An 11,433-nucleotide genomic window follows, 5' to 3' on the forward strand; every position below is an offset into this window, starting at 1 on the left:
TGTAAGCACGGGGCGTGAGGAAGCGGGCTGCATCCTTGACGTTCTCACCTAACTTTTAGTGTAACAACGTGAATATTACTATTTTTTTTCTGCGGTAAGAAAAAAAAAAAAAAAAAAAAAGAGCATACTTGTCCCATCTATGCCCTTAGGAAAAAAAAATCATTCTAGTGTCCCTTTAAGGCGGCGCTCCCATGGCCGCGATGATAATACAAGCGGTGACGGTTCAAGGTCTGGTTCGCGGTACATATGTCGTGCGATTCAGGCAGTTTGTTCTTAACGCAATTGCAGGACCACGCTATCTGCAGTTTTTAGCATGGGACGTGATGTTCACCTCTCAAATCGTAGCTCGTAATAACAAAAAAGAAAATGAAAAGTTTTGATATTTTTAAACGCTTTTAGAAATCTAGTTTTTTTTAGTAAAACAAATCGGGATCTTATTTTATTCGTAATTAAGGTAACATAACCTGCTGGTCTGTATTGACGTCACTTTCCAATTATCTGACACATCTCTTTCTTATCTGAAAAAGGCCTTCTTTATACCAGTTTAAAGTGTTCTAACCTTTTTAACATAATAAATAAACAAAAGAATCACGGCATATTTGTGCTGGACCTAGTATTAACTCAGCATAACAGATATTAAAAGCGCAACACAAATTTGTTTTGTGTTGTGCTTTTAACGTAGCAGTAACAGTTCAAAATTCACGTTTTGGCGATCGAAGTTCTTTCCGACTGTGTTGTTGCACCTTGCCCCATATCTTGTAATTGTATCCCACGAAGCCAGATAAGCTATGTTCTTGTTTATTTTCTACATATTTGTGAGTAGGTTTTTCCGCATTTCTATTAGAGCTTTATTTAAACTATTTTTAAATATGACGATTTTTTAAAGCTTACATTTAATGTTGAATAACGTGCTTCCGAAGGAAATTATAGTTATTTTGAAAGCGACTTCATTATACGAGTTTTCCGCAATTTACCGAAATGCCTTTTTGTAATCAGGATTTTTTTGAAAGCGAATGAATTGTTCTGCATGTAAAAGAGGACGATTAAGCTTCAGCTTTACGAGTGGAACGCGATAGCCTTATCGGGCCCCGTTCGCATAGCCTTCTCATTCGCTTCCCATGCTCTTCCTACCAGGAAGCAGAAAGTACGGCGGACATGGCCTAGTCAGTAGCGTGTCGGGCTCGCAAGCGAAGGGTCGTGGGTTCGAACCCACCCAAAATCAGTCAAAGTTTCCTTAAAGGGAAATAAATTGCTTCGCAAAGTGGAAGGATATGAGACATCCCGCGACCTTTAATTCGCATGACATGCATTTTAGTTCCTTTCAATCCACGCGGGACATCACGTTTCACGAGAGCGTTGTGGGTTGTTTGCAATTCCCGCGCGAAGTGACGTGGCTGTGACGTCATGACCCTATCGACCAATCAGGATTTTCGCGTTACGACGCCGGCTTTTCTGCCACGCCACCGTGTGAAATCCGTAACCAGATTTTCTGCGACACGAGCTCAATAACGCAATCACGTTAAATGAAAAATCCAGCAGTAGTTGAAGCAACGCTTTTGAGGCATCTTTTGACCGTGTGACTTAGCTTTTCTATGTGAAGCACCCACAGGCAACAAGAATGGCGCTGTTGCCACTCATCACAATGATGCCAACTCGGGTCATTTCACCACCGCAACCGCTGTGTTTGCAGCGGTCACTGCGGTCCCTTGATACTTATTTTACAAGTAACGACAACCAATACAAATGACACAGCACATTCGCCGGAGAAAAGTAGTGGCATTCAGTTCAAACGTCTGCTGTGCGCCGCCATTCCCTTTCTAGAACCTGCATCGTCACGCAGTCGGGGCTTCAAAGAATGTCGCTTCTTGCAGAAAGCTCTTATCTAGGGACTTCATTGCAGACTAAAGTCTCTAGATAAGAGGCTCCTACATGTAGCGACATTCTTTGAAGCGCCGACTGCGTGACGGTGCAGGTTTTAGGAAGCAAATGGCAGCACACATCAGAGGTTTGAACTAAATGCCGCCATTTTTCTCCAGCGAATGTGCTGTGTCATTTTTATTGGTTGTCGTTATTTGTAAAATAACTATCAAGGGACTTTACTGCAGACGAGCGGCGCGTGACTATAATTTAAGAAATTATTGCATGGACGCTATTCTTTTATTTGAATTACTATAGACCACTGGTTCTCAAAGGGGGGTCCGCGAAGGCATTCAAGGGGTCCCGAAGTCCTTCCTCCTCAGTCAAGCCCGGCAATAAAAGTTGTATATTATTATTTTCTTTTTTTTTAGATTGTGAAGAATCGCTTTAATTATCTGGGTAGTTCTTTCGACTTTATGTGATTGAGAGAAGTCTACTTTACACGAGCCCCTAGTTATGTCCATTCATTAAATGATTATCATAATTAATCGATATTTTTTCCTTCCCTCACCACAAACAGGGTCCTCCATCATCTCCGCCGATCCATAAGGGGTCCGCGAAACATCTATGGTTGAGAACCACTGCTATAGACCTTTACATCGCATATCACCCGGGTGAAAAATGTCGAGTCACTGAGCTGTGGACGCATAAGCAGGGTCTGATATACCGCGCAGCAGAGCAAAAGCGCATGCTCAAAAAGCGTTCCACAGCAGGGGCCCTAATCTGGACACTAGGCGAAAAAGTCGGCGAGAAATCTGGCGGCCGTGATTGGCCAACTCCGCACTTGACCTTGGCGGCGGCCAATCAGAACCGCCGGATTTCTCGGCGACTTTTTCGTCAAAAGTCCACATTAGGGCCCCAGAGCAGACAAAGACGGCAGCGTGCAGAAGCCGATTTTCGCAAAGATCTGTAGTATGTTTCGTCACGTCCGACCGCAGTCGAAGCCGCATACTAAAATACTATAACCGCAAATCACTGGGCCTTCTGTATAATGATTGGATTGGCAATAAAAGAACTGGTAAAGAGGCAATACAAATACCATGACGTTGCGTTTTCAAGGTTGTTTGATTCGTCCCATGGACTGGTAGCTTTGGCTGCGTCTGAATTGAAGGTCTAACGAAGTAAGGAAGTCATCGGAAGTTTCGTTCTAAAGCACCAGAATGATGAGAGCGGTGCTCGCGTTCGTGATACGGAAGGAAGCCTACAATATACCGTCCGAAAAAAAAAGAAACACGAAAAGTAAGAAACGCGAAAATAGCAGATAAAGAAATTAGAAATGAAAAAAAAAAACAAGGAGGGAAAGAAGGTGGAGGAAAGGTGGCGATTAATATTGCACACATACATACACAGAGGCTCGCACGCACACGCGCAGATACACACACACGCGTGTCAGTACCCATACATAGACACACACAAAGTCTCGAAGGTGGGTTCGGAATGTTAGGATGAAGCAGAATCGGTCTACAGTTTTATGTACCTCAGACAAACTTCCAGTGGGAATACTTGTACCCAAGACCCGTTTGTAAAGAGAGAAGTTGGCTAACGTGTGTTCGACGTCAATCTCGTTCTGCTGAGAGCACAGAGTGGAAATTGTTTGATGTTTTCGGATATCTGCGACTGTGGGTATGCTATAGAACCGAATGGATAAGACTGCGAAAATATATATCTGCTATATTGTGCACTTTGCGTGAGACGTAGAATAGAAAATACACTGACCACCTTAATTTCAGGTCATTTTGGAGGGGGGGGGGGGGGGAGGGGGACCGTGAAGGTGGACATATTGGAAGTGGAGACGTATATGCTGGCTTCTTAGATAAATTTGAGGGGATGCCAGCATCATCTTGCTGTGTTGATTGCTGATCGCTGACCCTCTCCATTCTGGGAAGCTCTTGTGAGGGTGTTGAAAAGGGAGGCCACATGTTGGCTCGTCGTATCCGTGTAGTGGCGCTGCATTTCATGATGAGCTTTGCTGGATCCGCGGTCCCGCACCGAGGGCATCCACCGGTAGTAATCCTTTCTGTGTCGTCTGGGGTCCACATTCACCTGGGTGCTGGGTTCCAGATTGACCGCATTCATTTGTTCAGTTTAGTCTGCAGGGCTGGTGTTAGTGCCGTCCTAATGCGGATGCGACGCTGGATAATGCGGTCCCTCCGGCCTGCTGGTCGCTAAACGGGCCTTGAGAAATCAGGACTACTAGGGCCTTGCACCGCCTGATGTTTCCCAGGAAGAGCAACTTGTCATGGTCGTTATTACGTGCTTTAAAAATAAATAACTTTGCTTCGGACACTCAAGAATGATCTCATGAATTTCTTTACCGATGACAGTCATCTATGGACATAGCCAAGGAAGTCACAAAAGCTCAAATTTGTACAAAGACAACTCCATATGTTCTAGCGATCGATCGATAGGGAACCTAGGTTAATTTGTTGCCCGCCCGGGTAGTTACTATGAAGTTAAGACGTTTCTTTGAAATATATACACCAGCAAAGCCCTAAAACTGTCTATTGCGTGCCAACGTATATTTAGGGATACTGCACATAAAACATTTCTACATATCAGCGTGCAAAATATAATTTGCCATGTATAAAACTTAATGTCAATTTCGACTGACTTGGACGTTTTTGCCATGCATGCAAAATTCGCGTTTTCAAGCGCCTGTGCAAGATTTACAGCTAGCGTTAGTGAGAAATTAGGGTTTGATATGGCCCTATTGCTATAATGATGAAGCAAGAGGACGAGGACGAGTTGAAGAAAATAATACATTATGCGACCGAAGCGAAGGCACTATTAGCGCCAAGATGTTTCGGTGGCGCCCCCTTGCGGTTTCCGTTCGTGACGACACACGCATGATTTTGCTCGCCATGGCGTCACGAGTTTGAATCCTGGCCACTTACCATCACTTCCAAACTACACGTCGTTTCAGCGTAAGTCAAGACGCAACCCACGGGGCGATCGGATATATCTAGCAGCGTCGAAAGCGCAAGTAACTATACCTTTTTCAGTTGATGATTGTTTAAGCAATAATAGAACACGTGACAAATAGCATGATGGTGCGCTTTTGAAGTTGTCTCATTGCTATCACTAGCTCGCGGCGTCGGCTGCGTCGAGACTTTAGATTAAACAAAGTATGGAATTCTGATGGTGTGCGTAAAACGCACTATAAAAGCTTGAATTCATGGCATTTTGGAATCGTACCAAAGAGTCCGGCACCGTTTTTATTTCCGTCGATATTATCAAAATTAATCTAAATAACGACATCATGATTGAGCGTTTGGCGAATCACGAATGCCGGCCACACCGGTGCTCTAGTTCGCACACACTGCCAATGCGGAGCGTCACTTCGTCTGCTTTTTGCACAAGAGTTCCGGTGACGACAGAACGCCGAGCAATTATTGGCTTATTGAAAAATATAGTGAGTAGACCATGAGTCATTTAGCATTGGCTGTGTTTCAAATCTTACTCGGAAGGATATTAGTTACTCCTGGGGATCATGTCACAAGACAGATAGAGCAGTGCTGGACGGGGATAGGTTTTTGAACGCCAAGGTGCAGAACATATACCCTAGAGTGACATCGAGTAAATTTTGATTCTCTTAATCAAAGGCAATAAGAGCACGGCGTAGGTTTTGACGTCACCGCAACTCCTGCGCAAGAAGCAGACGATCTCCGCATAGTCGCAGACAGCTTAAGAAACCCAGGGCGTGGCTAGTCCTGGCATCTCATTATCGCTTCGCTTCATTAAAGTTGTGGCATTAACCGATAAAAAAGACGAAGAAAGGCACAAGACGCGTGAACGTAATAATTATCGTCCCACGTTTCTTGAGCTGCCGGTGACTTATACTGCTCTGTGTTACATCATGAAACCTGATTGATTCAACCTGCTGACCGTTTCAGGACCACGCAGATTTCCCAGCACCCAGTTGGCGAAGGTGGGCGGAGCGTAAGTTCGTCTGCTACTTTTGCAGGGGTTGTGGTGACGTCAGAGCGCCGAGCTCTGAGCGACTCTGATTGAAAAATAGTGGGTAGACCTCGATGCAGCTTGCTTTAAGGTCTACCCAATATCCTTCAATCAGGGCCAATCAGAGCTCGACGTTCTGACATTGCTACAACCCTTGCAAAAGTAGCAGACGAACTTCCGTTTCGCATAGACATTGAACGACCGACACGGCGTGGTTGCTTGGGATTCCTTGTATCCCTTACGTAGTATATATAGTCTGTTAAGCAAAATAGAATGTAGCTAGCGCATTTTATTGTGCTAATAAATATATTTGGAAAGCTCATTGTAGTTTTTTATACATAGGGTGTCCGAAGTCACCACGCGCAATCTAAAAAGGGCCATAAAAATTGACGCCTGCATTTAGCAATGCGAACTTTTCGTTAAAGGTGTATTTCACAGGTTGGGTTTGCCTCGTAATAGTACAAAGCGTGGTTTTTTCCCCCATAAAAATAGGGCCAAGAAACTTGCCAGGGGCAACGGCGGGTGACGGCGCAGACGATCAAATCGAGTAGCGGGGCGAGTTTGGCGCTCGTATTGATAGATGGCGATACCTCCTTAACGAGACTGCTCTCAACCACAGTGGTTTATTAAAATGAACATAATATTTTTGTAATGCACCTGTGGTTAAAAAATAAATCCCGACAGTAAAAGCAAAACAAGAAAAAAACGCGTTTGCATAACGACGGCGCTTTTGCTGCCAACGGATTTCGTCTGCGTGTCGTCTGCTTTCTTTCGCTGGTCTGCTACACCTTCGGACGCTGCTCCCGACGCCATCTATCAATACGCGCGCCAAACGCACCCCGCAACTGGACTCGGTCGTCTGCGTCGCCGTCCACTGTTAACCCTGTCAAGTTTTTTGGCCCTATGTTTTACAGAAAGGAAGCTAGGCTTTGTAATTTTACAAGAAAAACCGACCTGCCAAATACACCTTTGGTGAAAAGTTTAGATTTCTAAGTGCGCGCGTCGAGTTCTACGGTCAATTTTAGATCGAACCTGGTGACTTGGGACACCCTATATTTCTTCACCACTTTGTACACATATAGAACTCAAATTGATAAGGCATAGCGCGACTTTTACATTTTGGACCGGCATTGATACATTGGTCTTTATATATTTATCTACTCAGTATACCACAGGCAAACAAGGAGAGAAAGAAATTGAGGCACGGACCACTTTGTTTGTCAATGCATTGCAATTGAGTAGCAACGTGCGCCACATAACCCGTCACCATGATCGGCGTTCCAAGATTAACGTAACTGATGGAACGCTCACTATTGCGTCATTCGTAGGATGTATTATACATTTATAGACGAAATTAAAAGGTTCTGTCAGATTGTAAATTTTCATGATGGTGGTTTATGAAGGCGATGACTCCAAACTTGCAAAATGCTTTTTACACACGCCATTGACCTTGTCGTTCGCCACTGATAATCCTTGTCATTACATCAAGGAGCAAGCCACGAGAAGGCATCCTCAAAGCATCTAGCCGCTGATAGAGGAACATGGTGTTGTATCTGATTCCCGTTTAAAGAATATAGTCGAACCGCGCCTTTCTTGTACATTTATTTCTATCAAAAACGCGTAACATTACAGGAAACTTAAAAAAACAAACAATGAAGGGCCATTACTATTTTCCCGGAAGTTCTGACAGAACCCAGTCTCAAGTGCCGTCGTCAGCTCCGTCGTGCACACGCAACAGTGTCTCCTGGCTGTGGGCTTTATCCCGTCGTGTCAATAATATCGATGATAATAGGTTTGTGAACCCTGAAATCTGAGATAAACCGTCTGAGAGATGGTCAGGCGATGCGCTGACGAGATGCTTGAGGGGATAAGATACCCCGGGGAGGTTTGCCCTTCAAAGAGAGCGCAACATTCTGTAGTGCTGTTTTTCTCAACGCGAGCGTGTGTGAGCCCACTGCGAGGATGGCCATGGAAACCCATCACTTTCTGTCAGGTACGTAAATGAGCATTTTCTTTGTCCGGTGAAATTCTACATTTATTCGAGTAGTTTTTAGTATAACTAGGCAAATACTAAGCTTAAGATTCCAGCCGAAGAAAGGGAATTCACCAAAAGTTAATCAGAAAAAGAACGAACGGAAGCTTAAACATAACTGGAGTAAAGCTTATGCTTCTAAACATACTTTATGCACTCCGCTTGAGGTGAATTCACTGAAAAAAGTCAAGATTGAGAAGCCCTATAGGAACTTAATGTCAACTTGTCTAAATGGCTAAAAACAGATTGGAGCTCGAAAGTAGAGTAATTAAGGTGAGCGCCAAGCCAAATCAATGAATCTGTAATTTGTATTTATGTTAATTTTATTATCGAATGTAGAATAAATTAAAATTGGAATAATTTTAGCGAAATATGGCTAGAGCCAGAAAAATGACAAAGTGAGGCCACATTGTGTCGCATCGATCAAAAAGGAGTGTGAAAGTTAAGTTCAGTGACAATTGGGTTTCAGACAATATTTTCATGGAGACTTAAATTACGGGAAAACCGACTGTTGCTAAAGTAATAAATATTTGATACGGAATACGATCTATGTGAGCGGATAAAGATATTTTTTAAAATTGGCAGCGATCTGAAAGCTGGTAATTAAGAATGATCGGAATAATGACACGCTACAGGATTGAAGTTTTTATGTACCCATGAACAACTTGGTTTGCGGGAGCCCATATGGCTCTGACGCTGCGGTGTATTGAAAGGTAAATTTCTTTATGGCTATTTGTATTTGATAAGTGAAAGCCAGAGAAGCTGGTCTTGACGGACGTTTGTAGCCAGCTGCTTGAAAACGCCCTAAAAGAATGAGTGAATCCTTAAACGCGCCTTCATGAAAGGAGAATTGCTGTTTGAGTTGAAATTGAATGAACTTTTTCATTCTTTCACGAAGGAGAAAAATTTACATTTTAGATAAGGGGTACATTCAGTTGAAAAGCACAACGACACTGTTCGACGGGGTCTTTTTAGTAGATTATCTTGGCCTGTCAAACTTCAGAATTCAAATTTTAACTTATCATTCTAGAAGCTGACGAAATACTCTAATATCTTATTGTTCTCAAGATAAACTAAAATAATTAAATATTTGTAAATTTATTCAGGGCTGATAGGCGTAATACTTAACAATTTTTGCCGCTTGCCGAAGGTGAGCAGAAAGCTCCGTTATACCAGACTCATTTTACGAATAAAAAAAAAACATGATATCTAATGTGACGTAGCAGGTGTTAGCAAAAATTACATTTTATTTGTCTCTGCTTCAAGAACTCAAGCTTTAAATAAATTTTTACATAACTGCTTCAAGCATACTCTCATGTAACGAATAGAAATCGACCGAACTCAAGGACGAAATTAGATTTTGTTACCAGCTGAAGTATGCTTTAGAGCACATACCCTAATTATAGGATGCCGTAGATGCAGAAAGCCTTGAGATATCATATAGAAAGTTGCAAGCATTGCGCCCTGGCTAAAGGTCGATGAGTGCCCCGTAATTGCACGTACTCACATAGACAATCAGGAACAAGGGGTCGACCGGATATACACGATGTGACTATACGTATTGCGTATAATCTGCCGTTTTCTTCCTTTGTCAGGCAGAAATAAATTTAGGTGAAAGAAGTATTTTTTGTATACATCTTTTCAGGAACCGTACGAGAGAAGGGCAAGACACCTTCAGTGATCGATTACAAGGGTGTCCCCGTACCCGGATTTCTGCTGCCGGAGTGTGTCGATGCCGCCTCCAAATACAAGCCCACAAAAGATGACCTGTTCATTGTCACGTACGTCAAGTGCGGCACTACGTGGATGCAGCACATCGTGTACCTCATTCAGAATCAGGGAATACCACCAACCAACGCGGGACAGTTCTACCTATCGAGCCCATACATTGAACTCATGGGCACCGAATTCGTGTCCATCATGAAAAGGCCGGGCGCCATAAAGACACACTTTCCTTACCATCTGGTTCCGTTCAGTCCAGATGCCAAGTATATCCTTGTGATTCGGAATCCCAGAGATGTCATCGTGTCTCTTCATTACCATTGGCTCATGTTCCCGGGATACGAGTACAACGGAACTTTTGACGATTCTTTTGAGAACTTCATGAGTGGTGAGGCCGACTACGGCGACTACTTCCAGTATTACCGGGACTGGTACGATCACAAGGACAAGAAGAACGTGCTCTTCGTCGTCTTCGAAGATCTAAAGCGCAACCCTGAGACGGCGGTTCTGGAGGTGGCTAGGTTCATGGGCAACGGATACGAAGAGACGCTGCTAGCAAACAACAAGGAGATTTTAAAAAGGGTCCTTAAGTACAGTCATGTGGACGAGATGAAAAAGTACACCAACGACATGATCCACTCGTTTTTCCAGTGTGAACTGGAGACAAACGCTTCGAGAGGACTTAGGCGCTTCCACGATTCCATTCGCCAGGCCGGGCCTGATGCACCAAGGAAGGTCATTTACGTCCGCAAGGGAATCATCGGGGACTGGAAGAACCATTTTTCCCGCGAGCAGCTGAGAAGGCTGAACGAGAAATTTAAAAGAGAGACTGCTGGCACAGAACTCGCCACACTGTGGCCTGACATGGATTTCGTCTAGACGTTGAGACACTAAACGTGGAGGATAATATGCAGGGTGTTTTGTTTTATGTTTTAGACATTTGTGGAAAAAAAGGGAAAATATTCACTAATCCGGTCTGCTCAAGTGAATTATTGTGCCTGGTAGATAAAAGTAAACAATTGAATTGTCACAATAAGTGAACTAATTAACAAGAATTTCTTAATTACATTTGTTTATTAAAAAGAGACCAATTGTTTTAATTAAAACTTTGGTGAGCCTCATAAAGAGCACCAAATATGTATATATGGAAAGGTTTGACTACACGTGGGAGGAGTGGTGATGCGCCAGAAATTAAAACTCGTGCAACGGGCGCGTGCTGGTGGTGCGAAAAGGAGAATAATAAAAGACGAAAGAAATGCGCGGGTGCATTTTTGCATTACTAACCTTGCTCCTGGTACACGAGTGGACCATTTAATGTGAGCCATATTCACACGCGACCGATATTTTTCTAAATGTTTGCTAATTTAGTGGTTTTTGATGACGCTCAGCAAGTTCCCGATTAAAGCCATATCTCCATGTCTTGAATAATTAAAAAGTTAAATAACAAGTTTTGGCCGATTAACACACGTATCGTAACGATTATTCATCTATATTATCACCCCCAGGCCCTACAACGTGCCTACTCAAACCGCATTACTGTAGCTGTCAGGGAATTTACAAAAAAATACGTAAAGCCTTAACAACACCCTGTATATACTATATTCGGCTTCCACTTGAGCATCTCATGGTTGCCACCTTTGCGCGTGTATTACGTGATGTGTGCCTGATTTTGTCTGTGTTTACATCAATGACATTTGACTATCAAGTCATACCAGTGTCACCGAATTGTTAGTTCTATCTTTGGTATCTTGACATTAATATCGTGGTTCTACATTGCATTCATGTTGGGATTACTGTTTTATAGA

The 11,433-nt window shown here is 43.2% G+C and overlaps 1 protein-coding gene across 1 annotated transcript; it reads left to right on the plus strand.

The window, feature by feature from the left end:
* The first annotated feature begins 7,575 nt into the window (after positions 1-7,575).
* On the plus strand, positions 7,576-10,911 carry LOC8051711 (sulfotransferase ssu-1-like). The gene is made up of 2 exons (XM_002433481.5): positions 7,576-7,867; positions 9,552-10,911. The coding sequence occupies exons 1-2, from the start codon at positions 7,837-7,839 to the stop codon at positions 10,505-10,507; spliced, it is 987 nt and encodes a 328-aa protein (XP_002433526.2). The 5' UTR covers positions 7,576-7,836; the 3' UTR covers positions 10,508-10,911.
* Positions 10,912-11,433: the final 522 nt, after the last annotated feature.

Source organism: Ixodes scapularis, unplaced genomic scaffold (genome assembly GCF_016920785.2).
Source record: "Ixodes scapularis isolate PalLabHiFi unplaced genomic scaffold, ASM1692078v2 PGA_scaffold2__306_contigs__length_199485367, whole genome shotgun sequence".
Lineage (NCBI taxonomy): Eukaryota > Metazoa > Arthropoda > Arachnida > Ixodida > Ixodidae > Ixodes > Ixodes scapularis.